Raw genomic sequence first — 19,988 nt, 5'->3', positions numbered from 1 at the left:
ATGTACTATTATTAACAAATGTTTTGTAATTAAAAATTAATTCTAGTTTAGTGCTTTTGAAAAGCAAGATTTGAACAGGCTAAATTTATTTGGAGTTAATGTTACCTACTGGTGGGAACAAATCAAAGTAGAAATTTGGAAGATGAAATGGAAACTGTAAGCACCCAGAGTTACTCAAGAACTTTAAATGTTGCCTTAACTGAAGAACACTAGCCTGGTGCCCTATTTTAATCAGTAAATGAAAGACGGTTAATCTTAGCTAACTCATAAAATCCTGGAATCAATATAAATAGTGACTTGTGAAGAAAAAAGCCCTACATTCCTACTGAAAATAAGTATAAAAGTAACATATTATTGAATATAAATGTAATTAGATGCAAACTAAAACTTCTTAGATATAAGAGAAAGATTTAAGTCTGATGTTATCAAAAGAATAATTGTAACTTTTACAACTTTGATAACTCAGGACATTAATTTATAGGTGATGAGAAATGGATTCCCGTGAGCATTATCAAGGACTAAAACACTAATAAGTCTATAGGAAAACCTATAATATAGGGAGAAAAAGAGACAAGATAGTGAATAATGTTTACCTATGGCAAAAAGGATCCCAATCTAATGCAGTCAATAGGAATTATGTTGTTTTATTTGACAGAAAAGATATTGCATTTATTCTGTAGCTCTTTTGCATGATTTCAGGTCACAGAGTGAATGTAAGTGTAGCACATAAACAGTATTGCTTAAGAGACTTAAAGGAGTTTTCATTGAAACGGAAATCAGATCATAGTCATTAAGATGTAAGCTTTTTCAGTATTATGCATTTAAAAACCAAAACTAGAACAGAGTTGTGATTGTAATTTTTAACAATTTCTATGAAAAAGTCATATATACATCAGCAAAGACAGCACTCTTGTGCATTTTGTCTATTAGCTGGCCTCTACTATCAGAGTAACAAAAGGATTATGAATGGCACTTGTCTATACACAAATGTTTACAAGCAGTATTAGCATGTGCTTGCTTCAGTAAGCCATAGTATATGGATTACTAATAATTTCTTATTTAAGATGATGCAACTGACCTATTGCTACAGTTCTAGTTTGAAACTGAATAAATCTTTCTTGCTTCCATACCACACCTCAAGTTTGCTGTATTACAGCTTCCCTTCTGCTTCAAAAAACCTGAGGTTTAATAAAATTTTTATTTTTCAAATTATTTATTTATACTAAATCTATTAATATAATTGTTTGTTGTATTTTTCTCCAGAGACAGCATTTAAAATTTGATTCTCCAAAACTTTATTTCTATACCTCAACTGATATTTCTAGTCTCTCTATATTATTATGTATTATTTCTGGCTTAAGAAATTCTAATTTTCAGTTGCCTTCTTTGAATACACACTGCAACTTTCTGTTATACCAACATAACTGTACTGAAGACAGCCTTATAAAGAACCACTGAAATGATTAAAGAAAAAAAAAAGAGGAGCCCTCTGTAGAAGATAAACAGAAGTCTATTGCAGAAGAAAACTGAGCTATTCCTTAAAACATGCATGAAGACATTATATCAAAGAGAAACTAAAACCACTCTGTGCTGTATTCACTGTGCCTAAGTATGATACATGGCAGCTCCTCTTTGTGTAAGTCTTGCAAAAAGCTTTAATTGTGCATGACAGCACTTGTGGGGTTTTGCAATTTTTCTTTAAGATGACAGTGTCCTCTCAACATCTTCTATTAAGAAGATATAAAACATAGTTTAACAAAGAATGGAAGCAGAAAAAGATATCCCTATATCTGAAATTAAATCCAAAATTAAAGTATTATTATTGATAGGCAGTTTGTGCTCTTTGCTTTCAGATATCTGAGGCTGCAATTCCATGAGCAGCTAAACTAATGTGGCAGTTCATTGCTCTCAAAAGAAAGTTTTTAAATCCTTCAACTCTCTCCCATTCTTCACTCTACTTATTACGGTTCCTCTCTCCTTCACCAATATGCAGCTTTAGCACTCCTGCATGCTTTTGTAGTTGAAGTTCACAGGTCTGTGTAAATGTTGCTCATTGAGAAAAAACACATCTGCCTTTTTTCCCCCAGTTAGTAAGATAAGGTTACTCACTGAAGGCTCTGATAAGCATCAGTCCCAGTGCCAGGTATGCCTTAGAAATAGAGAGCAAAAGAGGTGAAAGGAAGTTGGACCTTCCCCTTATGAGGGCAATAAGCTCTTAAAGCCCTTCTACTTCTAGAATTACATCTCACCTGTATAAATTGCAAGATATTAGTATAATAATGGGGTCATTCTGTAGGGCAAATTAACTCTTTAAAACTATTTTTAATTTGTTTTGGGATTTGAACTTTGGGAAGTGTCATTTATGTTTACTTAATACTACATAGGGCATAACATACAATGTTTATTCATGTGGTTTAATGGCAAGACAATGCCAAATAAATGAAAAGTACTTGTCTCCCAACTATATTGGTTGATATAAAAAATTATATTTTCTCTCACTTAAAAATTATCCCTCAAACAACCAAAAAAGGTTGCACTTCCAGGAAAAGAAAACATAATTTAAAACCCAGCTATTTTATGGCAAAAACCACAAACCAAAGTCCAACACAAAAACAAAACAAAACCCGAAAAAACGAATCAAACCAGACCAAGGAAATAACATGCAATAAAACCAAAGAATGAGAGATGTTAATAAAAATTTCAGTTCTGTGGCATGTTAAAATTCTTTGTAAATCAACCTCCAATAGTCTGCATAAGGAAAAAATGTCTGCACAATCCAAATTCATGACATTAAAAGAGCAGAACACATTCTTTTACCACTGCATCTAATTTCCATCACCAAGAAGTAATTTTGCTACTGTAGCTTACACTGGCCCCTGAAAAAAACCAAGCTATGTAGGAAAGGGAGGATGAACATAAATTAAAATGCTAAAAGTCACATCCTTACTGAACACAGCTATTCTGGGAAAAAACATAAACCCCCAAAGATGGAAATAATTTTCATTCTGACATTTTGCTTGAGAAGTTTGCATTTTTGAATTTGGTTTTCACTTCTCTGAAATTCATTAAATTATTTTGAAGAATAGCAGCTTTTTTCCTCCCTACATAGTGGCTTTCATGACTAAGCCTACTCCCTAAAAAATATTTTTTCAAGCATTCTGATGACTTTCTGTAAGATTCAGAAAGACTGCATTTCAAACACATTCTTTCTTAATAATTCAGAAATACTTTCTCAGTTTTATCAACTTTCTTAGCCTAAGGTTTAATTGCATTCTGACCTTTTTTAATTCAGTAACATATATTTAAAAATGGAAGTCCTTTTCAGACCTGAACTATGAGCTTTTATTATTCATAGCTCGGTATGAGATTGTGCAAAAGAATATATTACTACATTTTGAAATGAAATTGTGATATACATAGGCTAAGAGAGAACTGCAGGATTCCACATAAGTAGTCAAAGGGCTTATAAATATTTTAACACATTCTTTTTCTACATTCTACTATTATCTAACTCTAAATTAACAACAATTTATGTTACAAACTTTTTTTTATTTGATACACATCAGAAAGACCTTTTAAAACTATACCATTATTATTCATTCTCCCTTAGTGGGCAAAACCAAAGGCTTCAAAATTGGACAGACCTTTGAGCATTTGTTGAATAATACAACCAAAGAAGATTATTATTTCTAGACCCTAAAAGTTACTGCTTTATAAAAAAAATGAGTATTATGTAATTGCAGCAATTTGAAGGAACTAATATTGATACAGTTGTATTTATTGACCACTGATGGAGCATAAAAACAAAGAATTTAAATTAGATATTTAAAACATTACATTGAGTGTGGGCCATTTAGCAAAGAATTCACTGACTGCTAGTAGACCCCCTGACTGGGGATGAAAAAACTTTAATTCATTTCATATGGATTCTTTCACTTTAAATGGAATCAAAACCAGAAATTTGTATAGTGAGTTACAAAGATGGTGGGTTTCTTTTCATTAACAAGTCATTCTCTATATCCACCTTTTGAAAACAACAATTTTTCTTCAGTTTTGAAAACCAAGATCAGCAACATAAACATGATTACAACCTCTAGCATCAAATTATTTCAGTTTGGTGTTATCAAAGCTTTTGACATTGTGGTTTTTAGTTTTTTTTCCTCTGATTGGTGTTCTTTAGAACTAGGTTCAGTTTCCTGTTCTTGTATGTAATGATTTACATGTCGTAAATACATTTTGTTTTTATGTGTTTGTAAGTTTTCTTCCATTAGGTTGAAACAGATTTATGTGAACTTGCAATAATATTAAAACTTACCAACCAGAATGCCAAGATTAAAGGCGTCTTCAAAGAGATGCCTTTCTAAACTTAAAGACATAGTTTGAGAATTCACATCGAAGATACCTCTTGCTTTAATGATCTTTTAGTGAGATCTAACTTGCTTTTGGCTCCTTTTCTTTTAAAGAAAACACACTGAGGTAAACACCATGGCTTACTTGCACAGTTTAATCTTGACTATGTTTAGGATTAATTTGGAGTAAGAATGCCTCCTTCTTAAGTTAGTGCATTTTGGAAATAGTTAAGCTAAGCAACAACATACCATTAGCTCAGAACTGAAGATTCAACACATGTACTTATTCAGAAATAGTTCTGAATAGTTCCTAAACTTTAAATTTCTATCTCTAGGCCTATGACCATAGTAAGTAGCCAGCCCTTACAGAAAATTAATCATTAAAATTAGAGATATACAGAACTGTTACAAAATTAAGGGTCATTTGTGGTTTGGTTTTTTTTTGTTGTTTTTTTTTTTACATATTAACACAATCAATGGATATTAACATCTATCGTATTCTTCTGCTCTAGATGAAGATGACTGTACTCTGTCCACAGACTTAAAATATACTGAACAAGAATTCAAAGTGCTTTTAAAAAAAGATTTTATCTCTGACAATTATGGTTATTTTGGGTTGGGTTGAGTTTTTTTTTCTCAGTAATTATGGAATGCAAACAAAACCCAACTGTGTATTTTGCAGGAAAGTACAAAATCCTGTAGAATTTGTCTTTATCAGATGAAATCATGGTTTTGAGACCCCCCTGCATTTTCTTATCTCATGCACCAACTGGTAAACAAAATAACAGTGAAATGAACTGTGATATACACTACATCTAAACAGAGCAAAAAAAAAACCCCTCACAATAAAACATTGATACTGTGCAATTATAGCAAGATTTAAATATTACTGTTACCATTTACTTATTCTTCCTATCCTTCCACTAGAACCACGATTCATGCAAAGAAAATAGTTCTGACAAAATTTTATGGAACATTTTGCTTAGACACATTTCATTATTAAAATACTTATTATTTTTATCAATTTAAGCAGTAATGAGTAAAATAGATTTCTAAAAAAATCCCTTATTTAATCAGTTTTGCAAATAAGTAGAATGGACTGATGAAATTAGCTATTAGATGTATGTTTTGTATTTTGACTAGTAGCATGTCCTTAAAACAAGTGAAAAATACAGACCTTACTTTATCTGCATCTTTAAATATTAGCTAATGATGAGGAACATTCACACCATTTTGCAGCAGTGGGCAGCCTCTAAGACTTTAGAAGCTATCTAATGTAAAATTTGAAATAGGAAACCCCTATTTGCCTGCTTCATCTACTTAAACTGCACAGTAATCAATGATGGTTGCATGCCAGATTAAACAGCCTCAAGTAATTCTGCCACTCAGTATTGTTTTCTTGAGTGCCTGACACAGAACTCTGGATTGATTTGTAACTAAATCAAATGGCATGGAATAAGGGAAGTAAGGTTGGACCCTGACACACACTAATATAAGAATGGAAGAGACCACTACTATGTTGCCTTCTTGTATGCATGCTGAAGTACTGATTATTTGTTTTGAAGGAAAGGATTAACAGCAATAGCAAAAGCAACTGTTGCATGAAACCTTGGTCCTACATTGGACTAGCTAGCTAGCTAACTAGCCAATGTTCTACTGTGGTAGGGAGACACTAGGGAATCATTTGGTCTATAAGACTGCAAATTGTGTTAAGAAAAAAATACAGGCTGGATCTTTGCATATAGGTCATATGGCTGCATGATGATCTTTGCATCCAAATAAATGCTAGATCATGCAGTGGCTACAGATGCTGCCACTGTGACTTTTCTAAGGTAGTATGGTTTTGAACAATTCAGACTGTCAGATGCTGGGACCAAACACTTCAGACATTCAGCTGTGGTTGAAAGGCTTGTAGATAGAATGGCAAAATATCACAGAGTCAGTTGGAAGGGACCCATAAAGATCATTGAGTCCAACTCCCTGCTTCTTGCAGGACTACCTACAACTGAATCACATGACTAAAGTGTGTTGTCCAGATGCTGACAGGCTTGGTGCTGTGACTGTGCTTCCCTGGGAAGCCTTCCCAATGACCAACCACCCTCTCAGTGAAGAAGCATTTCCTAATGTCCCATCTGAACTTCCCCTGATGCAGCTTCATTCCATTTCCACATGTTGTAAGTGAACTAAACAGTCACTAGGTTCATCTAGTGGAATGATAGTCCTTATGATGTAAATATATCCATCAAACAGCAATTAAAATTAGGTAAATTGTCTGAACCTCTCAGTCTAATTTTGAGAAATCAGAACTTATAATGCCTCAAAATAAAAAAAACTAAATTCTGCAGGTTTTTTTGCAGTTGCTTGCAAATCACCTTTGGGTCTTGCCTGGTGATGAAAGATTAGAGTGCAAACTCATGTTGTAATCCTGAGTTTTAGTCCAGAAAGGACATTTCTAAGGTCACCAAAAGACCAGCTGGATTGGAATCTCATTCAGATCATGAGTAAAGTTCTGTTGGACAGAGATTCCTTTTGCTGCAAGAACTATTAATTGTTCCTTCCTCTTTATTCAATAAGCTTTTATATTCAATAAGGTAGCTAGAAAAGCTACCTTAAAATTTAGTTACTAACAAATTATATAGTACCACTTACTGCAGTATAGGTCTAATCTTGTTGGCTTCATCAGGAGCAGAATCAGTTTTAAAATTGCAAAATCCCTCCTTTTTGCGTTGAATTAACACAGATATACATTTTAAATTGATATTGCGTTCTCGGCATGAACAATTTAAAACAATCTACAAATCTGACATATTTTGCTCATACATATAATTCATTTTCTGTAACTATCACTGCTTCCATCAAAATCTCATTGTAGACCAATAAATAACACCAAAAAAAAAGTAATTCATGATAACCAAAAAAATTAAATAGTAGGAGCAGGTTAAAGATCAGCATTCATTTTTTAAATTAAATTTAAAAGTCTGTGGTAGTTACTTAGAAGATTGGCAAGTTTTACAAATAGCATCACCAAGCCTTTTAGAGAGAAACACAGCGGCATTAGGATGGAGTCATTAGGCAATACATTTATTTTGAAGCCAATTAACCTTTTGTCAGAGAAATGTCGGAGCTGTAATGGTTTCAGCAGTGGAGGTCAGCCTGTAACAGAGGCACGTATGACAGCAATTATGCTGTCTGACATATGCTGTAGACTGAGAGTACAGCTGTGGAATGAGAATCTGCCTTCGTTTGTATTCTGCTCTGCATTTTCAGGGAGCAGGCAATCTTGACCTATCCATTTAGGTTATTAAAGCTTCTATTTGGAAGTGTCCTGCAGGAAGGTGAAATCTGGGGGAGATAAATGGCTGCTGCTCACTGTATCCAGCCACTTCCATCATTTGATGGACTGCCTGAAACAGGCTGCATTGCCAGATTCTCATAAAAATAGAGATGAATTGGGCAGGAAACAATTCTCTAAGGCAAAGCAACTCTGTCATCTTCCTTTTTGCAGCATATAATTTAATTGTTAGCCAAGGTAGACAGCTGACTCAGGGGCCTTTCTCTAATGGCTTCTCCACCATCTTCCATTTGCTAAGAAATTATTTCAGTTTATTTACTTACAAGGTAACTTTGTTTGACAATGAGAGATGTCACTTCAGTAAGCTCAGCTGGCTGTCACAACTGTGCCATGACTTACCTTCCAGGCGATTTTGTTTCCTTTAGTATCATGATCAAGGGCAATTGGGAGGTCTCCTCGCTCATAAAACTTGCGAAATAGTGTGGGCTTTGGTGGTCTTTCTTTAAATGCTCCTGCAGATGGGGGCCCTCTTACCTTAAAAAAACAAGACCAAACAAAACAAAAACCCCCATAGTTCAGTGGTAACATATTTTTAGAAAAAGCTTAATTTATATGGCTCAAAACAGAAACAGATAAGAAAGAATAATAAAATTGATCTGCAAAATTATAATTTGCTTTCTTCTTCACATGTTATATTTCCCTTCTTTGAAAGTACACTTCAGCAATGACCTACAGGTTTTGTTAACTGCTGTTTTTTTTAACTACCACTTTCAGATTGTCCCATAAAACCCAGTTCTATTTCAATGTAGCCATCTCCATTACTGAAGCATTTTTAAGCAGAACACCAAGAATGTCACTGACACCATATTGACATTATGCAGTAGAAGATGTTGGAAAATTAAGCATTTCTTCTTTTTCTGTTTGTTTCTTTTTAGAAGTCATTTGACCCAATTTCTGTCTAACTGCCTTCAGATTCCCTTGTCTTTCCCTGGCCATTACCTAATCTCTTCACTGTATCCCTTCCTCAGCTACTGCAGATATGGCTTTCATGACTTCCAGTCCTTCAGTGTTCATGGCTGAAGCACTGGAAGAAATGAAGGAAAGTCTTCTCTCAGACCTCTCTTCTCTGTTTGTAAAGAAATTTGATTTAGCTCCACCTAGTTCCTTATCTGAGTTATTGCTGGTTAGCATATTGGTTAGCCTGAATGCCTGAATGACAGCGTAATTCCAAAATGCACAGGTGAATTTTTTTCTCAGACAAACATAGTAGTAACAACAGCTAACAAGTGGCACTAAAGTAACAGAATTTCAAGTACTTATAAGAAATCTATTGTTTCAGCTAATTAACACAGCTAATCTCAAATGCTAAAAGAGACTGAGAGAGCTCAACTAATCTCAAATGTCCTTGACAACTGATTCTTCCCTGAAAAACTCCTGCCTGTTTTTGGATTTATAGCCATGTTTCTGGGACAAGAACTTCCTACAATTCTCTGCATATCTCTTTTGTCAAAAATGCTTTTTTTGACTTGACTTTACCTTTTATAACACACGAAGTGTCTTTTTCAGATAACTTCAAGGATCATAAGTCATATAGAGTAATTTATATTATTCTATTTGTCTGTCTTCAGTGACTCTTATGTCAGTTTCTAGCAGTACAAACATTCAACTTTCAGGTGAACAGAATGCAAACATGTAACACCCTTTGTTTCCTTTGCACTATTCTGTAATTTAACTAACTACAGATCCAAATCTGACTTGGCAACCTTGTCTTCCAAAGTTGTTTGACATAATTTTTCATTGGCTGAGGTAGAGGGGTCCACCAGTGATACGCCTACACTGTACTTTACCAGAAATTGCTCAAACTAGGGCTACTAAACTGTGACCTAATGTTGCATATTACCGTCACTGATAGACCATGCCTAGTGAAAATAGATTTGATATGCATAGCTGTAACTGTGCTTAGTAAACACATCTGCAGCAGTTGAGAGTAATGCTCCAAGAAAAGCATTTCTAACCAATGTAACTACATCTACGTTTACTGTTCCGTGGAGGAGCAATTTGTTCTGTGCTACTAGTATAAGTACTTTCACTTCTTGTTATTTTTTTTTTTTTGCATTTCAGGCAAGTCTATAAATCACTGCTTATTTGAGACCACTAGAAATGTATCCATGGGCCTTTTGTTTATTTTTCACACAGAGGACCTTCACAAGTCCTTTAAAACATTGTTTTCTTACAATATTAGGAGTCACTGTTCTATTAAATTTTAAACTATTGATAAAGCATATGTTGTCTTGATTATGAGATACAATCTTAATTATTTCTTGCAGACTATCATCATTAGAGGTGGTTAATGCAATCCCAAACTGCATCTTATCTGAAATGAAACAGTTTCTTCTTCCCAACTCAAGTTAGTAAATTTGCTATGAACCTTTTTCTATTGCACCTTTATAAATTTTCTAGAAAATATGTTTGTGTTAATTCTATTTCTTCCTATTCCTTATTCAGGAACAAAGAAACTAGAAGGACTAAAAGGATTTTGGTTATCAAATCCATGCTGTTGTGCATTATCCTTACTTCAGTGGTTAGAAACTACATCTTAAACAGAATCCCTACTCATATCTGAAACCTAAAAAATGATATGGTAAAATTAGAAAAGCCTCAGAGAAGGATAATGACAGGGTATACAATAGTATTTATGTGAAAAGAATAAACTGGGAAAATTATGACTAAGGAGGAATAAAATATAGACCAATAAAATCATGACTTCATGGAGAGGATGAATAAGGACAGATTTTCCATTGTCTTCTTCATTAAAAGTACTGGTCATAAGAAAAATCTAGTAACTAACAAGATTATAACAAACAAAAGTAGTTATATACTCATGCAGCAAGTAGTGCCAAAAGTCAGTGTTGGAAATCCTAAAAGTTTCTCTACATTCAAGCTGTGACTGGAAAAGCTGATGAAAGAGAAATCCATCCAGGTTTTCTAAAGCCACATGATCAGTGAATGGAAATACAAAGAGTATTATCCTTTTTCACACAATATAGTCTGTCCAGGAGATCTAGCGTTACTTTTAATCTCATAGCCATAACATACTGGTATCTCATCCTTTGAGTAACTGCCACAGAATCTTTCTTTTCCAGCTGATGAGCTCTATATTAATAACAGAATTTCTTGTCATTAGTTTTAAGTGCATTATCTTATACTTTGTATTATTATATTTAATTCCATTTCTATTACACCAGTTCTCAAGGGCTTTCATTTCCATCTCTATGACACTGTGATCTTCATCTGTTTTAATAACAGTTCCAAATGTTATGCCACCTATCAATTTCATTATACGCCCTATTTTATTTGTCCAGGTCACTTATGAAAATATTATATTAGGTTAGCCCTAAAACCATTCGTAACAAGTTCTATTAAAAACTTCCATCTGTTACCATATCTCTCATTTCAACATTACTTGTCATTATTGTCTTCTCTTCAATACGGAGTTTCTTACCCATCTTAAGCATGTCACAATTCTTTTACAGTATAACTAGCAAAGCAGTGTGTATAGCTAGAGAAGTAGCGGAATACCAAATACTTGAGAGAGCTGTTGTTTTTCCTTTTGTCTTCAAGATGTTTTTCTTGTCAGTTTTGTTTGTAATAGGCATAAGGACCTTTTAAATACCAGGAAGAGTAAGTGACTCCAAAGCACTGAAACAACCTAGACAGGAGTGGGCCTCAGATCTGCCTTGAACAAAGAAACATTGATGATCAGGAAGAAAGTGGAACTGTCCCTGAACTGAAGAAATGGTACCTTGTGTGACTGAAGAGTACTGTTGCTCTGCTCTAAGTTTATTACATGGTGACTTGTTCCTTTTATTTGCACCTGATAAATGAAGATTATGAGACATTCGCTAGAGTGGCTGCACTGAGCTAATACTGTTTACCTTTTGCAAATAGTTTTCTTTCTTTCCTATCTGTATTACTAGGGAGACCATCACATCATATTTGGTATTCTGAACACTGTTTTCTAATGCAGACCTCTACTTGTGTCATTTTAGCCTTGCAACTCCAATGGAAAAAATTAAACACTGGAATAGGTTGCCCAGATAAGTGGTGGGACCTCCATGGAAATACTGAAGATCTGTCTTGGCAGGGATCTGAAAAAACAAATCTAAGACCAGTTTTCAACAGACGCTGGATCAAATAATCTCTAGAAGTTTCTCTTAGGTGATTTTATGCTGCTAAGTAAAACATACAAAAAGAAATCATACAATGATTATCTTGCGATATGAGTTTTGTCTTCTTACAATATGTTATATTGTCATAATTACTGACTAAAAATGTAAATTCTGAAAGTATTCAGTTTTTTGGGAAAAGAGTAACAAATACTATTGTATTCAATCTAACAAAATATTTCGTGGTAACATAGCTAGAAAGATTAAGATTAGAGATCCAGTTAATTAAAGGCTAATATTCATGATGGCAAAATATATGAAGCAATAAACAGCTTCTCAGGTTTGTTAAATGCCAAACAGAAGTTGAAGAGTTTAATAATTGCAAAACTAATTTATTGTAATTCTATGCCATTGAACTATGCGACAAGATGAAAGATACAAGCCATTAAGCAAAAAAAAAAAAAAAAGAGAAAGCCCATATTCCTTTCATTGACTCGTGGGCATGTAAAATCATTGTATCAGGCTGCATTCTTGGACTTTTCAGTGATGGCACATTAGGAAAATGACTAAGAAAAATTATTTGAAGCCAGGTTTAAACAGTGATTAAATATTTGAAGACTGAATTTTCCACATTTACTAACTAAGTGTCAAACTGTTCATACTCAGGGATCTAAACACAGATCTAAACAAAACTGGTGATTTTCATCAACAATAGTTTCATTTATCTGTTACAGACCGCCTGATCAAGAGGAACCTACGGATGAAGAACTCTACAGACAAATAAGAAAAGCCTCATGCTTGCAGGCCCTTGTTCTCAGGGGGGGCTTCAACCACCCTGATATCTGTTGGAGAGACGGTATTGTCCGGCACAAGCAATACAGGAGGTTTCTCAATTGTGTGGAAGACAACATCCTTCTGCAAGTAATAGAGGGGCCAACAAGGAGAGGTGTCCTGCTTGACCTTGTGCTCACCAACAGGGAAGGGCTCGTTGGAAATGTGACTCTCCAGGGAAGTCTTGGATGCAGTGATCACGAGATGGTAGAATTTGAGGTCCTCAGGACAATGAGAAGAGCGTGCAGCAAGCTCACTGCCCTGGAATTCAAGAGAGCAGACTTTGGCCTCTTCAGGAACCTGCTTAATAAGGTTCCATGGGATATAGCCCTAGAGGGCAGGGGGGCCCAAGACTCTTGGTTAATATTCAAGGATCACCTTCTACAAGCTCAGGAGTGTTGCATCCCAACTAGAAGGAAGTGCAGCAGGAGGGCCAAGAGACCTCCTTGGATGGGTAAGGAGCTGCTGGAAAAAAGAGGCTTATAAAAGGTGGAAGCAAGGACAGGCAGCCTTGGATGAATACCGGGTTGTTGTCCGGGAAGCTAGGGACCAGGTTAGGAAAACTAATGCCCAGTTAGAGTTAAACTTGGCCAGGGATGTTAAAGATAATAGGAAGGGATTTTATAGGTATGTAGTGGCTAAAAAAAAGACTAGGGAAAATGTAGACCCCCTCTGGAAGCCATTGGGAGAATTGGCTACACAGGATTTGGAGAAGGCTGAGGTTCTGAATGACTTCTTTGCCTTGGTCTTCACTGCAAAGGCTCTGACCATACCACCAAGTCTTGGAGGGCAGACACAAGGATTGTGAGAATGAGGACCTTGGGCCCACTGTAAGAGAGGACCTGGTTCGAGACCATCTTAAAAACCCGAATGTGCACAAGTCCATGAGACCTGATGAAATCCATCTGTGGCTCCTGAATGAGCTGGCGAATGAAGTTGCAAAGCCACTGGCCATCATATTTGAAAAATCATGGCAGTCAGGTGAAGTTCCTGATGACTGGAAAAAGGGAAATATAACCCCCATTTTCAAGAAGGGGAAAATGGATGACCCAGGGAATTACAGACCAGTCAGTCTCATCTCTGTGGCTGGCAAAATCTGGGAGCAGATTCTTTTGGAAGGCATGCTAAGGCACATGAAAAAGAGAAATGTGCTTGCTGACAGCCAGCATGGCTTTACTAGGGGAAAATCCTGCCTGACCAATTTGGTGGCCTTCTATGACGGGGCTACAAAAGTGATGGACAGGGGTGGAGAAGTTGATGTCATCTACCTGGACTTGTGCAAGGCGTTCGACACTGTCCCACACGACATCCTTGTCTCTAAATTGGAGAGACATCAATTTGATAGGTGGACCACTCAGTGGATAAAGAACTGGCTGGATGGGTGGACTCAAAGAGTTGTGGTCAATGGTTCAATGTGTGGCTGGAAACCAGTAACGAGTGGTGTCCCTCAGGGATCAGTGTTGGGACCAGCCTTGTTCAACAACTCTGTTGGTGACATGGACAGTGGGATTGAGTGTGCCACAGCAAGTCTGCTGATGACACCAAGCTGTGTGGTTCTGTTGATACGCTGGAGGGAAGGAATGCCATCCAGAGGGACCTTGACACACTTGTGAGGTGGGCTGATACCAACCTCATGAAGTTTAACCATGCCAAGTACAAGGTCCTACACCTGGGTGGGAGCAATCCCAGGCACAGCTACAGGTTGAGCAAAAAAGAAATTCAGTGCAGCCCTGCGGAAAAGGACTTGGGGATGTTGGTCAATGAGAAAATGAACATGAGCCAGCTTCAGTGTGTGCTCGCAGCCCAGAAAGCCAACCGTATTCTGGGCTGAATCAAAAGGAGCGTGACCAGCAGGTCGAAGGAGGTGATCCTGCCCCTCTACTCGGCTCTCATGAGACCTCACTTGGAGTACTGTGTGCAGTTCTGGTGTCCTCAGCATAAAAAGGACATGGAACTGTTGGAACCAGTCCAGAGGAGGGCCACGAGGATGATCAGGGGACTGGAGCACCTCCCATATGAAGACAGGCTGAGAAAGTTGGGGCTGTTCAGCTTGGACAAGAGAAGGCTGCATGGAGACCTCATAGCAGCCTTCCAGTATCTGAAGGGAGTCTATAAGGATGCTGGTGAGGGACTATTCATTAGGGACTGTAGTGATAGGACAAGGGTTAATGGGTTAAAACTTAAGCAGCAGAGGTTTAGATTGGATATAAGGAAGAAATTCTTTACTGTTAGGATGGTGAGGTACTGGAATGGGCTGCCCAGGGAGGCTGTGAATGTGCCATGCCTGGCAGTGTTCAAGACCAGGTTGGATGAAGCCTTGGGTGGCATGGTTTAGTGTGAGGTGTCCCTGCCCATGGCAGGGGGGTTGGAACTAGATGATCTTAAGGTCCTTTCCAACCCTAACTATTCTGTGATTCTACGATTCTATGAGCAGTTTAAGTGAGGCAAAAATTGACACTGGTATGGAGATCAGTGGTCTTCCCCACCTCATGCACTTGGAGGCCACCACAATTTACTGCCCTCCATGAAAGGCAAAAGCTTTCAGGTAGGTATTCAGAGGACCAGATCAGGAACAAAAGGATGGGTTTTCTTGTTTTCTCCCTTGGTGTTGTTGGTTGGTCTAGAGTTTTTTTGTTAGTTTTGGTGGGTTTTTTTGGTTATTGTTGCTTTTTTGTTTTGTTTTGGGTTTTTTTTTGTTGTTTTGGTTTTTTTTGTTGTTGTTTTGTTAGGTTGATTTGTGAAGTACCAGCTCTTTAAGGAGGTTTACCAGAAAAATGAGTGAACACTTAAGCTGGCACAAGCAAGAGAGGAGCTTGGAGTGGGACAGGAAGAAATAGGTGACTAGTTTTTCAAGGAGTGGTGCTGCAAAGTCTAAAACCAAGAACTAATTGGACATACAGTTTCTCATTTGTCTATGCAGATATACACTTTTACTCAAATCAGAGGTCAATAGTTGTTCAAGTGCTATTTGGAAAATAAAATACGTGAACACATATAAATTTGTAATGGTTAAGATAATTAAGAGACCCATGTTTTTAGTTCCTAAAAGTAGAATGGACTGAGATCCTTCTGTTCCTATATATAATGATTCATATATTAAAAAAGACCTGTAATACTGTAATCAAATGTATTAGTTAAAGACATATTTCATTTGATTAACCCAGGTTAATGTATTTAGATGATGATTGGAAAGAATGAAAAAACATATTTTTTTTTGTCTGCCAAATTTCTTACAGGAAGACTAGAACTTAACCAGACCCTTTATGTTTTTTTCTCACAAAAATATTTCATTACTTTTTTTTTCAGGAGCTATAAGGATAAAAAGTTATATGACCACAACTGTCTCACCTAAAAAGATGCAGTGTGGAACCACTGACAGGGTCTTTGTCTTATCTTCCTCTTGTATTGGTGTTAAATTAACACTCTGCTTGCTAATGCAGCACAGTCCAACTGGCAAGCCACTAATTTCCCCACAGCAAAGATTGCCATTCATTTCATTGTGTACCCAGGCCAGAAGCCAAATCCTAATGTAAACCTCAAGTAAAATGCAAGATATTTTAAATAAGTGAAATAAATTACACCATTCAATGAAGAAATATTCAAGCTAGTACAAATAAAGGCCAAATAATATACCTAGCACTACGCAGTGCCATGCTGACATACAAAGCTTTACTAGAACCATCAACTGCAAGGTCCTCATTCATATAGTGTGATAGAGGTCTTAACTTGGCCTACCATGCATTGGCACAACAGTGTCTAGTTACAGCTCATGCTCAGAAAGCAAGTCTAGATGCAAAAGCCCTGATCCCCAGCTTATGGTTCTGAAATTACTACACACATAGATACCTTATGTGTTTCTATGCCTGTAACATAGACATGCCCGTCATCAGACAAGCCCATCATCAGACAAGCCCAGCATTCATACATGAGAAAACATCAAGATTTTGGCAGGTACCTACCAACACAACAGAATAGCATGATAACAGTATTTGGTGACATGTTCACAGATTTTCTAATAAACGTAAGTAATAGTAGTAGTAAAGACTTGAAAACCCAAATCTTCGCAAGTGTTAATAATTGCAATTTGCACTGGCATCCCCAAGAATGTCTGCTCTGACCAGTAATAAGCAACGAAGCTTGTACTGCTGTTTTCTTGTACTGATCCTAATTTGATTAAACTAACATAGATGGGTTAATACATACTATAATTACGTTTTGATTTTGCTATGCAGACACACCAAAATTGAATGAGAAACTTCAAATGACAGGAGAGGCCCAGTAAGATGTCCCAACAGGTACTCTTGAGTTCCACATTAATTCCTTTTATTTAATATCAGTATCACAAGCATTCAATATCAAAAGAACATGATCCATCAACACGTATCAGACAAAAGCTTTTTATATCCAAAAAAAACAGGGAGATCTTTCTTCATATGTGCCACTCTTGATATGCTTTAAATGGTGCCACATCTAATGCTTAAAAGCTGCTTCTGGGGCTACTACACAAATCTGGACAAGAGATCAAAGCCCATCTCATAGCTTCAAAAGTCAGAATGAGAGAAATCAATTTTAAGATCCCAAAATGAAACTACTGATAGAAGGTCAGAAAACATTACAAATGCTTCTAAAGCACCAGAACTTGAAAGAAAAATCAGACATGTGATCTTGTACAAAGATAGTGTATCTCATTATTGCCTTGAAACACTACTGAAAGTAAGTCACAGCTGCATGCAGAATTAGTCTATCACCTCAGAAATGTTATTTTTGATTGGGGAAAAGATAAGCTGATTTGATAAGACAGATATGCCTATGCTACAAACTCCTCTGCAGCACTTCATTAGAAAGTCCTCCATCTTTTATTCTCTGCTGTAGTATAGTGTAACTATTTCATATCATTTAGATTTCTCTCCTGAGGCTTGCAAAGCAATTTCCTTTAATGCAAAGAGAGAAGAGTGACAATCGCTAATATGTTTCTCTCCTTCTTCAACTTCACAAATGAATACAGATATTTTTTTCTTGCTTTATTATTATCACAAGGCTTTCTGGTACCTCAATTGCACTAAATCTGGGAGCCTTCTAAATTTTTCCTGATTGTGGAAATTTTTCCATCTACAGTCTAATGGTTAGAAAAATACAAATTCACTTGTGAGTACATTTGCATTAATTTTTCAGCTGGGATAACAAGTGTGGTTTTGAAGTGGTTTACATCATGAAACAGTTCATAAGTGAATCAACTAGAGTCATTTCACATAACAGCCAGTCTGAAAGAAGAAAATTCCTGAAATGTGTAAACCATCACATCTTCAGTATCAGCATTTCTCTTTTGGCGATCCTCTCCTACTGGCCTGCAATGCTCCTTGATGTAGAAGGAGCCACATGACTTTTTATGGCTGCATATGTATTTTTGGATGCCAAATCTACATACTGCAAGTTATAAGAATTTTGTTGGCCATGAAACGAAATGAAACGTGGGTTTTTTTTTTTGTAATATATATAATTCAGTTATACTTTTTAAAAATTCTGTTAATCTTTAGCTCTTTATAATGCTCTTACACATTAAGATGCGTATCTGTCTGTATTTCAAATAAAAAAAAACGTTGATAAAACTGTAAAATATTAGGAGAGCTTTTCTTCTTTTCTTATTTTACACTTCCATCACACATGTGTATGAAGGTCCATGCTGGAATACACCTAACATCCTAACTTATTATTGTGACCCTGACATAGGATTTCTAGGGAAAAGAATAAAGCCAATCTAATTCTGATTATTTCAGACTCCATCCATGGTTTTGCTGAAACAACATTTTGGCACTAATTCCCCATGTTAGAACTGGATTAGAATTACCAATGTTGTAAAAATCCAGAAAGTCAAATGGGGTTGCAAAGAGCTAGTTGTCACTTTTCATAAAGTTGTGCTTTAGCTTTCTATTGAATGTACCTGGAAACTTCCCATGCCTCAAAGCTTCAGCTAGCAGAGCAGTTACTTTTAACTGTGAGCCCTATTCTCACACTATTAAAATGTGTGACCCCCTATCCTCCCACAATTAAAAAAAAATGCCCAAAATCCCATCCCATGATTATCTTCAAGAGCAAATAACTTGACTGAATCTCAAGAGATGAAATAGCAAAACAACAGTTAAAGAGGAAAGAAATGGTGGATTCTTCATTACCCCCATTAATCTATCCCCATTTTCCCTATCTTGAGTAATCAGTATAGTCTTACAACCAGACCCCATATGTCCCACAGTCCTATATGTTTTTCTACCTACTACATTTTAAGCCTGAAGAACCAAATGGTAGAACTGAATACTGAACCACTGCAAGAAATCATTACCTATTAGAAAAAGTTGTGAAATTAGAAATGCCTGAAAGAGATTAAGAAACTGCTTAAAAAGCTACTACATTTTTTATTCACTTTATCAGGTAATTATTTATTAAACACAACAAAGGGAACTCAAAAGGAACAAAAAATTGGTTATCTTAACAGCCAAAGCAGTTCCATTTTCTTTCCAACTTCATGTATGACATGCTTCCAAAACAAAAATAAATAGAAAGATGGATCTGAAAGTTAGATGATACTAATAGCTAAATGTAAAATTATCCTCCCAAACTTAACCTTTTTCAAACTACAAAGGAAATGAAATGGTTTTAATTACCAGCTTTTTCTGCATGACTCGATAAAGTAAGTTTGTGCACTGTTGTTCAGGTTGAGAATTACTACTGAAACATTTATAAAGCATTTAGTAGTTGCTTATTTAGGAACTTTCCTTTGACTGTCTTAACTAGGTAGAAAATCTCACTTGTAGGAAATAATTCCTGGTGTGCTATAATCATAAAAATCAGATATAATAATATATCAAACATTATTCATAGAAACAGGAAAAGTTTTCTGAAATCTAGCAAAATAAAAGATGTTATTTCAACCAATATGAAATTATGAATAAATCCAACTGCCTGCAAGTGTATTTTATTTCATTTTCAAATATTTAAGGTTCAAATTCAAGCCACTACATTTCTGTTAGGACTTTGACCACTCATTAGACAGTAGGTCTCACCTTACTCTCCAGGCAGGTGTTAGTAGGCTGCACTTATTAACTGAATTGCCAACCTTTCTTGATGAGCAAAGCTCAGAAGACAGTTTCATACTTCAAGTTTTGAGACCTTAAGTTACAGAAGTGAAGGCAGTTAACTCATGATGAGAGACTATATTATATGCATGTTTGCTCTGACTGCAGCAATAAATTGTGAAATCTTGCATTTTTATAATACACTTAAAAAAAAACTGTATTTATCAATAATGAATGATTTTTTTTTAGACTCTCCAGAAAACAATCTTTACATATTTTACAT

At 36.0% G+C, this 19,988-nt stretch overlaps 1 protein-coding gene across 1 annotated transcript in view; it reads right to left on the bottom strand.

Moving 5' to 3' along the window:
* PACRG (parkin coregulated) overlaps positions 1-19,988 on the bottom strand; it is a 239,793-nt gene that overhangs the window by 176,013 nt on the left and 43,792 nt on the right. The window contains exon 3 of the mRNA XM_005150118.3: positions 8,041-8,175. Coding sequence (XP_005150175.2) covers positions 8,041-8,175 — 135 coding nt within the window. The remainder of the gene's footprint in view (positions 1-8,040; positions 8,176-19,988) is intronic.

This window comes from Melopsittacus undulatus, chromosome 3 (assembly GCF_012275295.1).
Source record: "Melopsittacus undulatus isolate bMelUnd1 chromosome 3, bMelUnd1.mat.Z, whole genome shotgun sequence".
NCBI classification, from domain to species: Eukaryota; Metazoa; Chordata; class Aves; order Psittaciformes; family Psittaculidae; genus Melopsittacus; species Melopsittacus undulatus.
Note: the sequence above shows the minus strand (reverse complement) of the source record. Positions and strands in the feature narration are given on the sequence as shown.